We start from the raw sequence: 20,660 nt of genomic DNA, 5'->3' as shown, positions 1-20,660 counted from the left end.
ACGTAAAAATTATAAAGCGTTGATATTCTATAAATATAATATTGAAACAAATCTAATATGAATATACATGATAAACGTTATTTTTCTATAGGCTAAACTATAAGTTGATATGAAATGGATAAGTAGGGTGAAATGTAAACTATAAATTGATATTGTGTTTATCACTTGATTTTGCTTGTTTTTTTGGAGCCCCGTCCAGGCAATCCCCTTGATTGGCAAGATAACCATATCAAGGGGTAATAAGGGAAGAATAGCAGGGTAATGTCAAAAAATGGGGCAAAAAAAATAATTAAAGAAAAAGCAAGGGGAACGGCAGTGAACTAACGGAAACAATGGCTGGTTAACGATTGTTAGGGTCGTTAGTTTTGAATTTGAATAGAAAATACCTCCACCAATCCCAATTATTCTGAAATTGCACGTTCATACTGTCAAGTGGACAAACCCTAATTACTTAGTGAAGAACCCAAAACAGCATATTGTATATTCTATAAAGGCAGATGGTATATTCCACGCCCAACCATATTGTATATTCTATAAAGGCAGACTGTATATTAAACACCCAAACATATTGTATATTCTATAAAGGCATATTGTATATTCTACAACCAAGCACCAAGGGTGCCTGAGCGGGAGCACAAGCCACACGGAAATTTTAAGACCACTGATTGCCTGGACGGACCTCCAAAGCTCACTGCAGAGGAATTTTGATGGCGGAGAGGAGGAGTTCTTTTTGGAATTGGGAAAGATGGAAGAAGCTTCTCAAATTCTCTGCCTTTAGAGCATCAATTATAGGGAACTCTTAGCCCCCTCTTAAGGAGAGAGAAAATATAAGAGATAACTCTTAATAAATAAGAGCTAACTCTTAGCTCCCTCTTATTTAGAGGTTGAATAAGACATCCTCTAAATAAGAGGTAACTCTTAAAAATAAGAGTGGGGGTGAGGTATATATTCATGCATACATTTTAGCTATTTTTCTAGGAAAAAAAAAAGATAAACATGTAAAAAAGTATTTAAGAGATAGTATATAAGAGTTAGCCTATTTCTTGGGTTTGTTGGTAGATAACTCTTAATAAGAGATGATGATGAGGTGGATAAGGAGAGAGATTAAGAGTGAGCAAATAAGAGTTGGCCTTAGTATTGATGCTCTTATGTTTAACCGCCCCAAACAAAATTTTAATGTTGTTCTTTTACTGTTGCTACAGTAAATTAACTTCTCCCCCCAAACTTCACGTTAACGGGAACGTTAACATTAGAATTTGACCATCAGCCCTTAATTATTAGCCTACCCTTATTTTTTGGAAAAACAACTAAACTGCCCATTGATATGGTTAATTCCTCAATCAAGGAGATTATTCGGAAATTTCTCGTTTTTTTGGGGGCAACTTGATTGTTACTCCGTAACATATTACGTTGCGGTTGAAAATGAACACATAACAAAATGTTACCTACACCTTTCAATTTGTTTTGTTGGTTGCATACTCGCGGTAGATATAATCATATAAGAACATCCCTTGCCCATTTTTATGGATGCGAATAAGTCATAAGAAAAATTTATTTTAATATATAGCTTTGGGCCTTTCACACGTTTTCTTTTAATAATCCAATATTTTAAACCTATTTACTTTTATTAATCATAACAGGTAACTAACTCACTATAGCAAGTTACCTTGATACATGTCGCTCTCTTCTACGTCTAATTATTTTATTTTTTAAAATCCTTATTTTACTTTTCCTCCCTTCTTCTTTCTTTCCTTCACTCCATCAGAGCTCTCTCTTCCTTCCTAAATAATTGTTGGTGAGTGAGGTTGTGGGTGAAAGAGAAATTTTTTTATACAAAAAAAGAGGTTAATTCGTTATTCAGGTGGACGGTCATAAGGGACCATTAAAAGACAATATGTTCAAAGGGTTGAATTATTAAACAAAAATATCATCCGTGCGGCAAATAAAAGATAAACGACCAAATGTTTGATTATTAGAATCAATTACTCCTAAGCCATAAGCGCAATATAAATTATAAACTAGTGTGTGGCCCGGGCGATGCCCCGGTTGCTACATTGAATAACAAAAAGTTTTAGATTTTTCTTGAGCTTAATATTTGACCTAAATACTTGTATTCTATAGAATGAAAAATATCCGTTAAGTTCGTCAACTACACAGGCACGCTAAGTCATTTATCATGGAAAATAAGTTTTCAATCATATCATCTTACAATTTGTATAATTCGTTTTCTCGTGGAACTAAGTGCGTCAAATTAATAAACACCAAATTAGATATATATGCAGCTATATAAGGAAATCCTATAGTTGATTCTTAAGAGACTTATGACATCAGGTTTCTTCATGGTTGTCATAATACTTTAATTTTTTTCCTTTTCAAAATAGTCATAGAAATTAAAAAGTCACATAAAAATTTATTTGTTTTAGATTTCATGTGAACATTTATTTATAAATTAATGTGAAGAGATAAACCACAATTGGTGGTTGGTTAAGATGGCAATGAGAATTATCACCCAAACTGGAGGTCTGGTTTTCGAACCTGATTGTATTGATTTTTGGTTGTCCATTACATAATACTTGGTGAGTGGATGATGTGGCGTGAGGAGAGTACTACGTGACACATATACATTTTCCACAACGCCTTTCAATATATTAGTATAGATGGAGGAGGAAGTTTTGAGCCTGAGACCCATTATATACGTTAAAGATGGATGTGGGCCGAGTTTGGTCGTGCTTTGGGGAGAGTTGCGGCTCGTGTGGCTGAACGGCCTGCTCCACGCCATACCCACTTGAATGTGTCATGTGGGGCCAAAAATTTAAAAATGTGGCACATGCATGGCCATGTCTATGTTTCGGGTGGGGCTTTTGTGCCTAACCTTAATTTTACTCAAATTAGCGTGTTTCATCGTATCGTGTCGTGATTTTTCTAACAAATGTGGCACTAGCCTGACTCGACGACTTCGTGTCGTGCTTTTATATGTACTTCTTTATTTTACATATTAGTTTAATACTAACTTCGTTTTCTTTTATCACACATGGAATATTTCATATTTAGTTTAATACTAACTTCGTTTTCTTTTATCACATATGGAATATTTCATATAAAGAGATAGAAAGTTTCAATTAAAAAAAAATTCTACTCACTCTATTCTTCTTTATTTTATATGTATTTCGTTTTGGATGTTCCTTTTCTTTCTTTGCTTTTGGAATATTTTCTTTTAATATTTCAAAAAAAAATTGTGCCGAAATTTACTAACTACTCAAAAATTATATCCACCTTGGTACTCCCCATTCCTTCGTTCTACATTTCTACTCATCTCATCTATACCTAGTCTATAAAAAGCGAAACCACGTTTGATTAGATGACATGTGTCCTTTCTTCTTTCCTCCATCATTTTTTTTCAATTATTTTTGTTGTTTGCTTTATTTTATAACTCCAACTGCCGCTTCCACTTCATATTCCCCGCACAACATCAATTTACCAATTTATTCATTTAACATCTTCCACTCCATCTCCCCTTTAACACTCAATATTAATTTACTATTTAATTTATGTAATATTTCAACCTTCAAATTCTACCTCTATTTAATCATATATTCTCACTAAAATCACGAGATTAATAAAATCTATACTAATATATTAAAAAGCGTTGTGAAAAACGTATATGTGTCATATAGTACTCTCCCCTTTACGACACATCATCCACTCACCAAATGTTATTTCATGTCATAAACAACAAAATATCAATACACATTTTGGTCTATCTCTGCACATTGATTTGTAAATAAATGTTAACATGAAGTCTAAAACAATAAATTTTTATGTGACTTTTATTTTAATTATGTGGACTATTTTGGAAAATTAATTAATACTCCATGAAGAAACATGATGTCTTAATTCTCATAAGCATCAACTATAGTAACACCCAGCATTAGCTGCATATATATCTAATTTGGTGTTTATTAACTTGAAGCACTTAGTTCCACTAGAAAATAATATACAAATTGTAAGATGATCTAATTGAAAAATAATTGTGTAGTTCGAACTAAATGAATGTTCTTCACTTTATGGGATACATGTATTTTGGTCAAATATTTAGCTCAAGAAAAATCTAAAATTTTAACTATTCAACGCAGCAAGCGGGGCATCGCCCGGCCCACACACTAGTTTAATTAATAATTAAGCAAACCATACTTTTATTAACTTCGTATTTAGTTAGAAAAAAAAGAAGGAATCAAAGCCCCCTTTTTTTAATATTATGACTAAATTTGAGAGAATGATACCAAACATAAAAAATATTAACTATAGGGAATGAAGTGAATAATATCCGTTGGGTAAGTAACATTTTATATAAAAAACTGAAAGATGCATGAAAATACCTAATTCGTAGATAAACATAAATAATTGGGAAAAATCTTGTGTGGACCTGGTCCACTATAAAGTTAATGTGGACCCAAGGCCCACACGTGGAAAACGATTAAAGGCTGACGCACATATCTGATTCCACGCAATCTTCACCTTCACGTAAGAAAAACCCCTCACTTCTACTCTCCAACATCTCGCACTCTGCCTCTCCTTAATTCTGCAGCAACTCGTGATCTCTCTCCTGTAACATCTATGATCTATGAAATTCTCTCTCCTTTCGCTACAGGAAAATTTGGAAGTCATTGAGAATCAATCATCAGAAATCACACAAATTGATGTTAACAAATCGATTTATGAATCTGAGTCAAGTGCAAATTTACACATTTTGAATGAAGGTAATCAATTATGCAACAACAAATTAATCCACACTATGCTATTTTTTTAACTGAATTTCATACATTATATTGTAAAATTCATGTTGCAGTTCATGAAGTTGAAGAGAACAAAGAGGTTGAAGATGACCTAGTTTTGAGTTCTGCAATCACCAAAGGTACCTATACAAAATCGAAATTGATTAATGTGATTTGTTATTTGTGTAAACATATAATTCTGCGATTTGTGAGTATATTTTCTTCGTTGAGTTTTTTCGCCAGTTTTATTAGTGTCGAATAACTCGGTTATTTGTTCATAATTAACTCGATTATATGTTCATAATTTATATATGGAAGTTAAACACTACTATAATGTGATAAAGTGTCACTATATCTAGTTTGTGAGTTTTATACCTAGTTTATTTGCGTTTTATTTGCATAAAGGTGACTATGATATCATAAAAGGTTTCTATATCTATTGAAAGTGGACAATGGTATTTACATGGATACTTGGATATACTAATGGTTACTATGAACTATTGAAAGGGGACTATGATATTCACATTGTTATTAGGTTAGTTTTAAATATAACATAGTATTGTACGTTGGTAGAACAATGACTTATTTACACAATAATTGATCTAATCCCAGATAATACGGCTAGGGCAACTAACAAATAGACCTGGCAAAACTGACCCGGACCCGAAAAACCGAACCGATTAACCCGATCCGTAACCCGAAATTGATCCGAAGCAACGACCCGAAAATAACCCGAAAACCGAATAGACCCGACCCGAAACCGAAACCGACCCGGAAGAGATTTGACCTGAAATGACCCGATACCCGAACGACCCAAACCGAAATACCAAAACCGATCTTCACTCGAAACCGAATTAACCCGAACCGAAAATATCTGTAAATTTTAAATCACCCCGAACCGATCCGAACCGAAAATCTAAAATTATTTAATTTATTATTATTATTATTATTATTATTATTATTATTGTTTTCCTTTTATTAATTTATACTCTTTTGTGTTATAGGGAAAAAAGGTTTCAATATTATGATAGTGTCAATGTAAAAAACATAGAATAATGATATTCTAATTAGTTCTGTAATTCTTATCTTCTTTTTTACTTATATAAATAAGATCATTCAACAAATGATAAGAAAATAATGGAAATAAAACCAACATTAGCACATGGTAAAATAGATTTTAAAATCATATCTTCAAAATTTTAAGACTTGCATTTTGACATGGAATATAACTTATCAGATAAAAATTGATAAGTAACTAAGCAAATGGCCAAAGTCATAGGCAATGTTCTATTCTAACTAGGTTATATCAAAATATTATGTACGTCCAAAAGTTATATTGGAGTAATTAGGGAGTATTATATTTGTACATGTCTCAAGTATCGTTTTCTCGACCATAAATTAATAGTAGAACTAGTCTCGTGTTCGGAGTATTGTTTACTATAAGTCTCATACCATAAACCATTAAATTTCGAACCGTATACGCTTAAGTCTAAACCCTTAATTTTTTTTGTAATAATAATAACATTATATATAATAATAATAATAATGTTTGACCACCAAAACTAAAGAGAAATAACCTGATCAAAACTCGAAACCCGAAAAATTTGTTCCAACCCGAAAAACTCGATCTAACCCGAAAAACCGATATAACCTGAAAAACCCTATCCGATATGAACCGATCTGATACGACCTGATACGATATTGACCCGAAATTTTGACCCAAACCAGACCCGACCCGATTTTAAAAAACCGAAGTAACCCGAAACTCGAAATTGACCCACCCATTCCCGAAACCGACCCGGGAAAAATAACTTGAAATGACACGACCTGAATGGACCCGACCCGAATTCGATCCAAACGACCCGTTTGCTTCTTTAGTGAAAATTAATAAAAGAAAACCGAGGAGAGTTGCAAAAACTAGGACAGGTTGTAATGCTTTGCTAAAAGAAAAACTGAATGATGGAGGTCAATTTGAGATAATTCAACATGTTATTGCACCCAACCAGCCAGTCACAAGAAAATAATGGAACCATCTACACCACTCATAATGTGCAATAACATAACCAAAAGAACAAGCAATATAGGCTATGCATGAATCAGGTTTTCGACCTAGTGAGTCCTTTAGATACATGTCAAGCGAAGCTCGTGGATAAGATGTTGTAGGAAATTCATATAAGGATCATATGAATTTCTGTAGGAGACATAAACTAAGCACCATGCCAGAATAATTGCAAGTTAATAACCTAATCAAATTGTAATTGTGATTTAAAAAAATTCCAACACTTTAACTCATTTATATTGTAATTCTAATACTTTAACCAATACTATTCATGTAAAATTGAAATTATAACGAAAATTTGAGGGCCTATAATCTTCAATTAAAGTCATATTAAGAACCAGAATCATAGAAACCCTAGATTCGGAATAAAGGGAAACAACTTCAATTGGTTTGTTATAAAGTCGATTATAAGTTTATAACGCATAAAAAAGCCTATTGGTTCAATGAACTGGTAAAAAACCTAATTGTGAGTAAAGAATGACATAACCATACCTTTAATTTCAATGGACGACCTTCAAGTATGTCGAAGCCTTCAGAGTAGTTTTTTCATAGGGGCTTCTATCTCTATGGGGAATTTGTTGCTGATAGACTCGACTAGTGTTCCCCTATGTCCCACAGCACCTCCCAACCCCTTCAAGTGACGAATTGTCAATCAAATTTCGATGAACTCTTCCATAACCTTAGGTTAGAGAACGAGAGAGGTTGAATGAAGACGAGAAAAGAATAACGGGGAAAATGAAATAAGCGTATGCTTGTGTTACCAAATTTAAAATTTATTATAATTTTAAATTTTTATTACTTATTATCATGGATAAGAATAGCCGTTGCAACAGGTGGGCTAACGCAACGGCTTTTAGTATGTCGTCGCATTAGCCCCACTTATAGCAATGAAAACTAAATTGTCGTTGCATCAACTATTATATCGCAGCATTATGCATACCTATTGTAACGACTTCTATGGGACCGTTGCATTAGCCCTTTTTGGGTCGTTGCGTTTGATTAAAAATTTAGTAGTGTGAGTGATAACATATTGTCTAAAGTTTAAGAATGATTGAAAAGCCCGAGACTTGTATTGCAGGGGTATTGTCCACACAAAATGGGTAAAATCCTCCAAGAGGACTAAATAATATTTATGGCCCTTTGTGCTACGAATGGGTGATGTCCATAAATCAGCATGAATTATATCAAAAGCATACAAAATAGTACAAATTGAACTATAAAACGGTAAGTGAGAATGTTTCCTAAATGACAAGAGTTGCAAAAACTAGAACCATGTTCTTTATTACAAGCAATAGATTTATTTGATCTAAGAGTGTCTAAAACTTGTGAGCTCGGGTGTCCAAGATGACTGTGCCAGTGGGGTGTTGATGATGCCATAAGGGCAGTGACAGTCTTAAGTCGTATCACCCAATCAAAAATAACCTAAGTCCACTAGCTAGGTAGCAAGGGAAGTCAGGATCGAGTCCACAGGGAAACAGGCGTTCTTTCTACTGTCAATTAATTAATCTAGACTATTGGGAACAGGAATTGGTTGGTGTTTGTATGCAAAAAATACGAACGATAAATAAACGAGTAAGAATCAACATATTAAGGAATCCAGGGCATAGGTTCACCAACAAATAACAATCCAGGACAATGAACAATCACGATAATCAACAAAGTAATTAACTAGACTAGCATGCTCTCTCGAATCGATACTAATCATAGACTTAGAATAACGGGCTCTCGCTACGTATTAACTCTAATTCCACCTATTGACACAAGCCTAAACATCAAATTGCATCTCTCGAATCTTAATTTGATATTGCATAACTACCACAATTAAACCTGCGCAAATCTAATTGTATAGTGAAATAAACCAATCAATAGGAATCAATTACAATGCCAACAATCATGATTATTCAATATCCCTTCATATTATTCATGGAACCCCAAACCCTAGAAATTAGACTACTCAAGCATATTAACAATAAACAAAGCAATTAGCATGATTGAAAACATAATTAGAGCTAAACAAAGAATTGAAATAGTGAACAATACCTTAATTGAAGAACAATGGAAATAGAAATCTTGATTTTTTATTGAAATTTAAAACTAAGTGTTTGCATAAATTTAGAGAGAAAACAAAGCTAAGAGAAATAAACTAAGGGGCAAATACTAGAAAAATAAGATGTCCAACTAAAATAACTAAGCCTAGTATTTATAGTTTTCCCATAAACATAAGGAAAAACCGGAAGAAAACCGCGGAAAAAGGGTCCTGGGTTGTCGTTGCCCGGTCGGGCAGCCTGCCCGTCGGGCGACCAGCTCGAAATCCGCCCGTCGGGCGCAAGTCTGCCCGCCGGGCGGAGGGAGACATTCTGGAAATCATCGGCACGCGCCCGGTCGGGCAGCTCCCGCCCGTCGGGCAGACGTTCGCCCGTCGGGCAGCCATTCGCCCGCCGGGCAGCCATTCGCCCGCCGGGCGCGCGTACAATCTGCACAATCCTCTATCTTTAAAATGCCATATCTCCTTCGTTATTCATCGGAATTAGGCGAGTGACCACTCGTTGGAAAGCTCTTGAAGTCTAAAATCCAACCCAATTAGAATCACTTCATTTGGATTTGTAGAACTTAAGTTATGATCAAAAGAGTAGACGAGTGTCGATTTTCTACTTCTTCCATCATTCGCTTTGCTTGAAAACTCTTCCAACTCAATGTTTGTGCTCTAGAAAGTACATAATCTCTTGTATTGATTCAAATGAGTAGGAAATGCACAAAAATATGCTAATTCCTACAATGATGAACCTGAAACTACAAACACATTACAAGGAGCACATTAGTACTAAATATCGCTCCGAAGAGCTCATTTGAGATCAAAAAGTACTAAGGGACGGGGGTAAAAACACTATAAAATATGAACATATCAGGCAGTAGCAAGACAAGTAGATGGTGTGGATGTGGTGACAGGATAAATGTCCCCTGAACTATTGCATCTTGTAATTATGCTCCTCGTAAGAAGATCCTTCACAAAAAACCATTAGGGTCAAATTCAATAGAAACTTTATTATCGATGGTGAACTTACGAACTGATATTGGATTCTTAATAATTTAGGGTGTTAGGAGAACATCGCGGAGGGCCCATACAAAATATTCTTGGTTTATATTTTATAATCTATTAGTAAATTTAAGTAGGATATTTGGCCCATTTAACTTGGTGAAAAGGTATAACTCTTAGATAAATTTTTAATAAAAAGTTCTTAGAGAGAGAAAGTCTTAGAGAGAAAAGAGATCAAGTCTGAATTGTACTCTAAACAAAACCTAGATCCATATGGAGGAGGAGACGCCGTCTCCTAATCCAAATAATCTGCATGGAGCTCAAGATCAATCATGGAGATAATTGGGAACATAAGGACGAAGAGATGGCTCAGGTAGAAGGAATCATGAAGGAAAATAACTTTGCAAGTAAAGTCGCTTCAGATCAGGATGTAGCGAGGACAACAAAACCGCCAATTTCATTCAGGGAGGCAGTTAGGAAATCCACGCAATGGTTTGAGGAGGCGAAGGAAATTGTAGCCATATCAAAAGAATGGACTGAAGAGCATGAGGACATAGCACCAGAAGGTAATTTAGTTGTTCAATTTGACAAAGAAACTTTATCTAGACTAAGAAATCCATGGAAATACACTTTAATGGGAAAGTGTTTAGGACTAACGGTTAGATCAACGTATATGGATGCACGAGTTCGGGCTATATGGAGAATTAAGGGTTCTTTAGAAATTATTGATGTGGGTAAAGGAGTCTTTTATTTTCGATTCTCAACGGAAGAGGATTATGAAAAAGCCTTATTTGGAGGACCTTGGTTTATTCTAGATCACTACCTTATGTTAACTACTTGGAAACCTAATTTCAGGCCTTCATTGAATGAATTTGATAAGATTATGGTTTGGGCTAGATTTTGTGAACTACCAGTGGAATATTACGATAAGGAAGACTTGTTTTGTATTGCAAGATTAGCGGGAAGACCAATTCGAGTAGATTATGCTACAGATAAATTAACGCGCGCTAGGTTTGCTCGGGTGTGTATCGAGATAAATTTGGATAAGCCTTTAATTACTAAGGTTTGGATAGGAGGGGATTGGCAGAATAGAGTTTATGAGAATCTAGATACCTTGTGTTTTGAGTGTGGAAGAATTGGCCACGTTAAGAAAAATTGTTTAAGTAAAAAACATTTGAGTCAAGAGGATCGGGAGGTTAATATAAATACGAACGACCATAACAATAATGATAGAGTTCATACTAATATCGGTAGAAATAACATCGAGCCAGAATGTCCTCTAGGGGTAGAACAGCAAGTACTAAATTTTAGTCAGGAATATGGCCCTTGGACCTTGGTTACAAATCAGAGATCAAATAATCAAAGAATGGATAATATTAAAAGGAAATCCAGTGGGTATCAATTAAATAACTCGAGAATAAATGAGTATGGGAAGAATTCAAATAATTTGCATGTTAACTCTACAATAAATACTGGAAGTTCCTCAAAAAATGCAGGTGACTATCCATCTCCCTCTTCTACCCAATCAATGAAGCATTTGCATTTGGCCACTAACAAATTTCTGATCTTGAATAACGAGGAAAATTTATTTTCCACTACAACAAGCAAGAGCAATGAAGGAAACAACGAGTTCCAACACGTGGCTCAGGGCTCGAAGCATTTGGGCGATGCTGTATTGGCCAATGTCTCTTTAAACCTTTCTCCTTCCCCCACCAAAATCACTTTAAATAGTTCAAAGAACCCAAAGCTTCAAAAACCCAACCTTCTTCTTCTTCTCACTCTCTCTCTTGAAAAAAAAAAACAACAAACCCCTTCTTTTTCTTCTCTATTAACTACCCATGGAGTCCGATTAGCAAGGGAAATCAACATGCATGGAGATTTCAATGCCATTGATAACCACATATCAGAGGAGAATCCCGGAGCTCAGGAAAAGGAAGGATTATGGCAGGATTCCAGTCAACATTCAGGAGAGGCTACCGGAGGATCCGTGGGAGCTAAGACCACCTCCAACAATGAATTTATTCCCTTCATCGCCGATGTTGACATGCACGACGAGGAGAGGGCAGCCAGCGACATTGGAGGAATTACGAAGCAGCTTGACAACTCTAAACACTCTCAACTACCGAGGTCCACCATACTCCGTACCAGTGAGGAACCAGGGTCGCAATTTGGAGAGGAGTCCAAATTCTCCGATTGCAGTGGGGCCAAGACAGAATTCAGGGAGACGAAATTGGGTTTTTGGGCCACCAGTGCGAACTCCGGTATTGAACCGCCAACCATTACCACCATTTCCAAGAGGAGTTCCCATAGTGCCCTTGCGTTTCGAAACACAAGGTCAAGACATGGGTAATCTAGAACGCCGAACAACAATGTATGTAACCAGGGAGGAGGTGGTAGGACTTCAAATTCAGGCGAAGTATTGGAATCCAGCGTTGGGTCAGAGGCAGATCTTCACTTACCTCACACCAATTCGAGTGGAAGACATTCCGATGATAGGCAAACCCCAATTTTGGAAGGATTGGGAGGGCTATTGGACTCACAATCCTTCAGATCCAATTAATCCTTATCGAAAGAATTTGTTCGTTCAACGTCCTGATTTAAAAATGAAGATTTGCATGTGGAATGTTCGAGGGGCATGCAGAAGTTTGTTTATGCCTCATGCAAAAGAAATTGTTACTTCTCAACATCCTGAAATTTTTATTTTTCTGGAAACAAAATCTGATGCTGCTAGGGGAAGGGAAGTGATGAACTATCTCAATTATGATGATTATAGAATGGTCAGACCTTTGGACAAGAGGGGTGGTATTTGGGTTTTCTGGAAAAGAACAGTGGATTTGGTTGATTTTGATGCAGAAAATAATCATTTCCACTCTTTGTTTCACTTCAAAAACCTGGGAAAAGAAGCTCTGGTCTCTGGCATTCATGCTCCTAGTTCTTCAGGAACAAGACACAAATTTTGGAGGGACATGCAATCGGATTTACCACCTCCTAACTCACCCTGGTTAGTTCTTGGTGATCTGAATGAAGTCACGTCTCAATCAGAGAAGAAAGGGGGGAGAGCTTTTAAACCCTCTCAGTGTACAGACTTGGTCAACTTTATGGACGACGCTGGACTGGTGGACATTGGTTATAATGGCTGTCCATATACATGGACAAATGCTCGTCAAGGTGTTGCGCTAATTCAGGAGAGACTTGATCGTGCACTGGTGAATTCGGTATGGTTGGATTCTTTCCCTTTTACTAAAGTTCATCATTTGCCTCGCACATATTCTGATTATTCTCCCATTTTAATTTCATTGCTTAATCCTATTGTTAATGGAAATTATCCTTTTAGATGCAAGGAAGTATGGTTAATGCATCCTGATTTTGCTTCTTATTTTGTTAATAACTGGAGTCCTCCTTCTGAGGATTTTTTACAAGGACGACAAAATTTTCTTCACTCTATTAAATTTTGGAATCATAATGTCTTTGGGAATTTACAAAATAAAAAGAAGAATATTTTGGCCCGTATTAACGGAATTCAGATTTCTCTAAGTAAAAATTACTCGCAATTTTTAGTAAATTTGGAGGCTACCCTTATTGAGGAACTTAATGACATTTATAAAAAGGAAAGAATTATTTGGGCTCAAAAGGCTGGAATAAATTGGCAAAAATTTGGAGATTATAATACGAAGTATTTTCATACTTTAGCCAAAATTAAAAAGTCTCAAGGAAAGATTTTAACTTTAAAAAATGATTCAGGGATTTGGATCACGGGCCAAATGATTTTAAAAACTATGGCCACAAATTACTTTACTTCTCTTTTTAGTACGTCTCATTCTTATAGTCCGTTAAATAATATGTTTTCGAGTAGAATGAGCTTGATCGATACTGAAAAGTCTTTGATTTCGCCGAAAGTGTCCTTGGAAGAAGTCCGTCTAAATCTTTTTAGTATGGATCCTACCAAATCTCCGGGCCCTGATGGTATTCAACCTGTTTTCTTTCAAAGATTTTGGAGTGACTTGGGGAATTCTATTTACAAATTTTGCTTCACCTGTTTTGAAAGTGGTAAGGTCCCTTCGGATATTAATTACTCTTATATTGCCCTAATCCCAAAAATCCAAGGACCCTCTTCTATCACTGAATTTAGACCTATTGGACTGTGTAATACCATCTACAAATTAATCACTAAAATAATTTCCTCTAGATTGAAGCTAGTTTTGCACCGTATTATTAGTCCTTTACAATCTAGTTTCATTAAGGGTAGGGGAATAGAGGACAATGTGATTCTTGTTAAAGAAATGGCTCATTTATTTCATAAGGCTAAAAAAAAGGAATAAGTTGATGGCCTTAAAGTTGGATATTTCAAAAGCATACGATAGTCTAGAATGGGACTTCATTCGGGACACTTTAATTCACTTTGATTTCCCTGATAAAATTATTTCCCTTATTATGTCATGTATTACTTCTTCTTCAATTTTTGTTCTTTGGAATGGGGAAATTTGTGATAAATTCTATCCCACTAGAGGTATTCGTCAAGGAGATCCCTTATCTTCTTATATTTTCGTGTTATTCTTAGATAGACTTTCTACGATGATTGAGGATCAGGTTAATTTAGGAGTATGGAAACTAATCAACATCACTAAGAATATAAAGATTTCTCATGTCTTCTATGCGGACGATGTCTTCCTTTTTAGCAAAGCCTCGAGTAATAACTTGAATAACATATTGAGTGTTTTAGAGGATTTTGGACAGAGGTCAGGTCTTAGGATTAGCATGAGGAAATCTTCTCTAATTTTCCCACCTTCTTTACATCATTCGGTTAGACATGATATTGCTGCATCCCATGGTTTTAAAATTTCAACTTGCTTTGGTAAATATTTAGGAGTTGACATTAGACCTAATAAACTTAGGATTAGTAATTATCTTGAACTTCTTGACAAGTCTACTAGTAAGGTGAGAGGATGCAAGCTAAGCTCCTAAATATGGCGGGTCGTTGTACTCTAATCAAATCGGTTTTAAATTCTTATCCGCTCTATGTCATGCAGACTAATATTCTTCCAGCTTCTACTGTGTATGATTTAGAGAAATGCAATCGAAAATTCTTGTGGAATAAAACAGATAGCAATAAGTATTTATCAAGAATCTCTTGGGATAAGATCACTAGTTCTATTGATAATGGAGGTTTAGGTATCCGTAGATTGAAGGAGTGGAACTTGTCCTTCATGGAAAAATTAGGATGGACTATTTTAACTTGCCCTGACAAACTCTGGGTTCGGGTTTTTAAAGAAAAGTATATTAAAAAATCAAACTTCATGGATTGCATTCCGAATAGTAACCATTCGCCGTTATGGAGAGACATCCTTAAAGGACGAGACGTTCTCAAAAAGGGAATGATTGTTAATATTGGGAATGGGAAGAGCACATCCTTATGGTTTCACCATTGGATTGGGGATGCTCCTTTATATACTATAGAGGGGGTTAATGTCCTGGATTCCAAAGCTCATTGGTTTGTTAATAAGATTATTAGACAAGGGAAATGGTATTTAAATGACATACAACACTTGATTCCTGATAGCATTAAAAACCTTATTTTAACTTACCCCCTTTCTACTAATGATGACGAGGAAGACTTTATTAGATGGCAGTACTCTAAAACAGGAACTTTTAATATTAAATCTGCCTATTATCTCCAATTCCATAACTCTTTTCCTCCTTCAAATAAGGATTCTACCTTTTGGAAGTCAACCTGGAAAGTTAAAATTCCCTATAAATACAGAATGTTCCTCTGGAATTGTGCTCATGAAATTCTGCCAGTGGCACAGAATTTAAATAAAATTATCCATCAAATTAGCCCTAATTGCTCAAGATGTCATTCAGAGCAGGAAACCCATATGCATCTCTTTAGAGATTGTGCTCAATCAAGTATCTTATGGTCTTTCATCTTTCAAAGGATTTGACAAGTTGCAAATTTTGATCTTAAAGCTTTTTATGGTCTTCAATGGAAGGATTGGATTAGATTTAATCTATCTTGTTCAATGAATTGGAAAGTGATTTTTTCAGTTGCCATCTGGCATATCTGGATCTCTAGGAATACAACTATCTTTGAATTAAAAATGAAGAACTGCTTCTCCCTTTATAATTCTTTTTTTGTGGATTGGAAGAGTACTAATTTTATACTGCAGGGTAAGGATGTCAAACAGAATCAGGAAGCTGGCAATTTCAACTTTCAATGGAGACCACCAAAGACTGATTTCATGAAGCTGAATGTGGATGGGGCATGGAAATCAGTGACAGAAGCAGGTGGAGGGGGAGTTTTTAGAAGACCTAATGGTTCATGGTTTGTTGGGTTTTCCTGCAAGTTTAATGTTAACTCTCCTTTAGCCGCAGAATTATACGCTTTAAGGGAGGGTTTAATAATTGCAAAAGATCTTATGATGGACAAGTTGGAGGTGGAGACTGATGCAGTTCAGCTCAAGTTAATGTTGGAAAAGATGGATGAACACACTCATCATGAGTTGAGTCCAGTATTGAGGGATGTGGCTCAGATGTTGGGTCAAAACTGGATTATCACTTTTAACCATATTCCTCGTTTTTGCAACAAAGTTGCTCATGATCTGGCAGCTCACTCTCTGGTGATGGCAGTTGGCCATAAGCTTCATTACATTATCCCACCTTGCGCAAAGGAGCATTACATGAAAGAATTCGAAATGACAAACTCTGATTTGGTGGAGTCTGCGAGAAGGGATGCCTTGAAGATGGTAACTGATCAAACTGCTTCTACTGTTGATACTTCTGCTTCTCCTGCTCAAATTGTTTTTGGCTCCATAGTTTCAAACATCAGACAAGCAGTAGATATTGAAAGTGGGAAGGACAAAGTTTCACAAGACAAAGGAAAGGGTAAAATGTTTGAGCCGTTTGTTGTTGGTGGGTCAACAATTTCCAATCCCATAGAGATTGTTGAGTTAGAGGATGGTGAAGTTTCCAACAATTAAGGAGGAGGGGGAAGGATTTTTTTGGGAGGCGCATGTTCTAATTGTTGTTGTGTTGGCGTCTAAACTTCGGTTTCTCCTGTTTATATTTAGGGTTTTCATATTTTGTAGGTTTTGGGAAAGGATCAGGTCAAAATGGGATCCCTTTTGAACAAGTTTTTGGGAGCGAAAGGGATAAAGATCAGTAAAGCTGCATCTCAGTTGTTTAGAATCTAGCCTTGTGGGTAGGTTTAGGTACTTGTTAATAGTCGGGGTTTATATAGTAACTTTCTTTTGGGCTCCGGGTTTGTTAGTTCTTGCACGCATGTTTTACCTCTTCAATAGGTGGCTATTGTAACAAACCCTTAATTTATAATTAATATAATCGTCTCTTTGCGTTAAAAAAAAACTTGGTGAAAAGGTGATTTTTTGTTAAAAAATGTTTATGAAAGATATTTATAAAACAAGGGATTGTTCGTAATTAATCGAAAGAACAAGTAAATGTAGGATTGTTATAATCCATTTTCCTCACATGTATATGGAGTATCATATTTGTGATACTATTTGTCAAAAATGTTACAACTATTCTTACAAAGGAAATACTTCGTATCTAGTTGTGGAAGTACATAGAATATTAATTAAAGTTACTACTCCCTATTAAATTTCAGATGCTTAAAATACTAGTTTTACCAAACAGTTGATGCAAACACCTACCTTATCACTTTCAGCACCTTATCAGTTTCAGCTAACTTATCAGTTTCAGCTCAATTTCAGCTAGTGTTACCAAACAGAGCCATAGCTTCATATCAAAGAGCTGATCAACTCCAATACCTTCATTAATTCGTTTTAATAAACTAAGAGTATGTTCTTTTCGCCAGATAAAAATTAAACTTATTTGAATTTATTGGAATTGATTATACCTGATCAAATCTGATAGGAATTTATTAGATCTGATTAGAACGCACCCTGGAATAACATTTAAGAAAAATCTGTAATTCTTTGCAACAATCCATCAAATGAATTAATGAAGGAACCACAACACTACTAGAGCAAGTTGAATATAAACTCAAATGCAACACCAAAATTGAATGACAAAAGTTGTTCAATATAAACTCAAATGCAACACCCAAAATTGAATTGTTGACGCATGTTCGTTCGAAAACAATGTATCGTCGTCCCAAAACTGTTTTTGCCAAAAAAAAAAGATCATAAGGGAAATTAAAATCCATAAAATTTAAGTAATGTGATCATAAGGGAAATTAAAATCCATATAATCATAGGTGGGAGGGTCAGCAGTAGAGCATAACATATCTGATGAACTAGGCATGAACATCGGCAGGTTAGGCGGCGCTGGCAGCAGATCAAACATCGGCGGACACATATAAGGATTAATCTCATGGCCAACGACGTCACCCGTGGCCGTGGTGGTAATACTGCTGCTTGAATTTGAATTCGAATTCGAATTCGAATTCTCGTCTGTGATCACTGACGATGATTCATTATCATCTGTACTAGTATAACTGCTGCTCTTATTATTATTGTTATTATTATTATTATTATTCATTTTGCTGTCAGGAACAGGATGGTGTTGTGGCACGGCGGCGGGACCACCATTCCTGACACCAGATTCAGGGTGGTCCTTCGATATCGCCGCCGCCTTGTTGCTGGACATACCGGTAAGCTTTTGAACCAAGGCCTTAAAGTCCCTAGGGTTGGTGTGGATTACCTTAGGAGAGTGTGTATATATGATAACCGGGCCTCGTGGTTGTTGATTATTATGAACCTTAATCGAAGAACCCGATACCGGTATCGATTTCTTAATCATGTGAGAGTTCTTTTGGATCTTGACCGAGGAGGATGGAGACATCCTTGCATAATTGACACTACTATTGTTATTATCAGTGGTGGTGGTGGTGGTGACGGCCGGAACCTCTTGCTTCACCAAGTGTTGTATCGGATGATGGCGCGGGTGGTGGTGGTGCTGGTGGTCATCTTGTTGTTGTTGGAATGAAGGAGGAGGACTCATTTTTGTTTGCCTTAGAAAGCAATGACTCTAAGCAAACCCGGAAAACCAGGTTTAATTATTTTCTAAGTTTAATTAAGTTGGGATTAGTGGTAGCAAATTAGGGTTGGGTATTTATAGATAACTAATAATTAGTGAGTAATTAGTTAAGGAAATGGAAAGTAATTGGGAGTAGTAGTCGGGGAAGAAGTTGGTAGGATCACAAATGTCATTCTCTCATCATTTTTAGGATTCTCTACACCAACTAATTTTATTAATCAATTAATTAAGTATATAATAATTAAGATAAATAAACTTAAGCTGACATGGAATTTGTTGTTAAGTGCGTAGGATTTCACTTCTAAATGTTTTTCCCCTTTTTTTTAAGGTGTTCAAAATGATCTTCTCATTTCTTTTCTTTTCTTTCCTTTTTTTTAATCTTCTCTTCCTAATTTGTGTGGTTATAATTGGTATGTTCTGTTCAACTTACTTTGACTTATTTCAGATAAAATAAGTTCAGATAATATAAGTTCAATAAAAATAAGTTTTGTTCAGACATTTTCTCAAACAAATAAGTTTATTTCAGACTAAATAAGTGTTTTTCAGATAAATTAAAATAAGTTCAGATAAAATAAGTTCATATAAGTTCATATAAGTTCAGATAAGTTCAGATAAGTTCAGTTACGTTCAGATAATATAAGTTCAGTCAAAATAAGTCCAACAGAACGGAGCCTAATTCTATTGATTTATCAATAAATAAAAAACTTATAATCTCATTGGTTGGTATAAATTTGAGTTAAGCTCTTGATTTAGGGTCCAAGTTTTGCAAGAAAATCACCGCTTATGACCTCATAGTTTTTTTTTTTATCACCGATTGAGACCTCCTCTCCCTTTTCCAACCAAAGTTAACTGTTAACCATAGTGGCCAATCAAATAAAAGATACTCCGTAGGTCCTTGCAATTCCACTTGCATGGACCCGGTCCACGCTATAATTAGCGTGGACCAGGGTATTTTTGTAAATTAGCAGTAATAGAGGAGGATTTCACGTGACCTAACCCACCTCCTTCCCCTTCTTTATCTCCCTTCCCACCACACTACCCCTTCCATTTTCTCTCTCCTCCCTTTCCCCAGTGGCTTTCGAAGAGGACCAGTCTATCTACAACTACGACGATTTCGACGATGATGATGATGATAGTGAGCCTCTCAATGGTGGTGTTCCTGACGACGGGAAGAGAAAGAGAAGCGCCATCTACTTCGACGAATTTGCGGAGTTTAAGCAAGTCGCCATGAACTGAAGCAATAATAACATCACTGATAACAATCATTGGGTATTGTTGCTGCTGATGATTGTTGTGATTCAAAAAGACATTAGAGATTTGAGTTTTCTGGGATTTCAATTTGGAATTTGGGATTTATTAGGGGGTCGGTTGATTTAGTTGGAAGGTCTCGCGAAATGTCGGCGAGTACAAATGGCGAAGCAAAGTTGGTGATATTCTGGAGTGATGGAAATTGGACAAAAAGACTATATGATTACTCTTATTTTGGCATTTGAGTTGGTAGAACTTAGTGAGTGATGGAAAAAGCTCAACAAAAACAATTTAATTTGATAGTATTACTGTAGTAGCAATCTCACTTACATGGATGAATGCATATTGAATTAATAATGATTTAATTATATATACATAAAGATATTTCTATCGTATACAAATAGTTACTTTTTATATCATTTAGTAACTCTTTCTATTCTATAGTTATTATTGTATATCATATAGTTAATGTTATTTGAAAGAGTAACTATATCCAAAATAAGAGTAATTATAGAAACTATATGTTCTGTAAAGT

General features: G+C 35.6%; 1 protein-coding gene across 1 annotated transcript; it reads right to left on the bottom strand.

Annotated features, from left to right (window-relative positions):
* Positions 1-17,755: 17,755 nt before the first annotated feature.
* LOC110777258 (VQ motif-containing protein 20) lies at positions 17,756-18,904 on the bottom strand. The gene has a single exon (XM_021981862.2). It carries the CDS (start codon positions 18,839-18,841, stop codon positions 18,050-18,052), a length of 792 nt encoding a protein of 263 aa, XP_021837554.1. The 5' UTR covers positions 18,842-18,904; the 3' UTR covers positions 17,756-18,049.
* Positions 18,905-20,660: the final 1,756 nt, after the last annotated feature.

This window comes from Spinacia oleracea, chromosome 5 (genome assembly GCF_020520425.1).
Source record: "Spinacia oleracea cultivar Varoflay chromosome 5, BTI_SOV_V1, whole genome shotgun sequence".
Taxonomy (NCBI): Eukaryota; Viridiplantae; Streptophyta; class Magnoliopsida; order Caryophyllales; family Amaranthaceae; genus Spinacia; species Spinacia oleracea.
The sequence above is the reverse complement of the archived record's forward strand: the minus strand, read 5'-3'. Positions and strand labels throughout refer to the sequence as shown.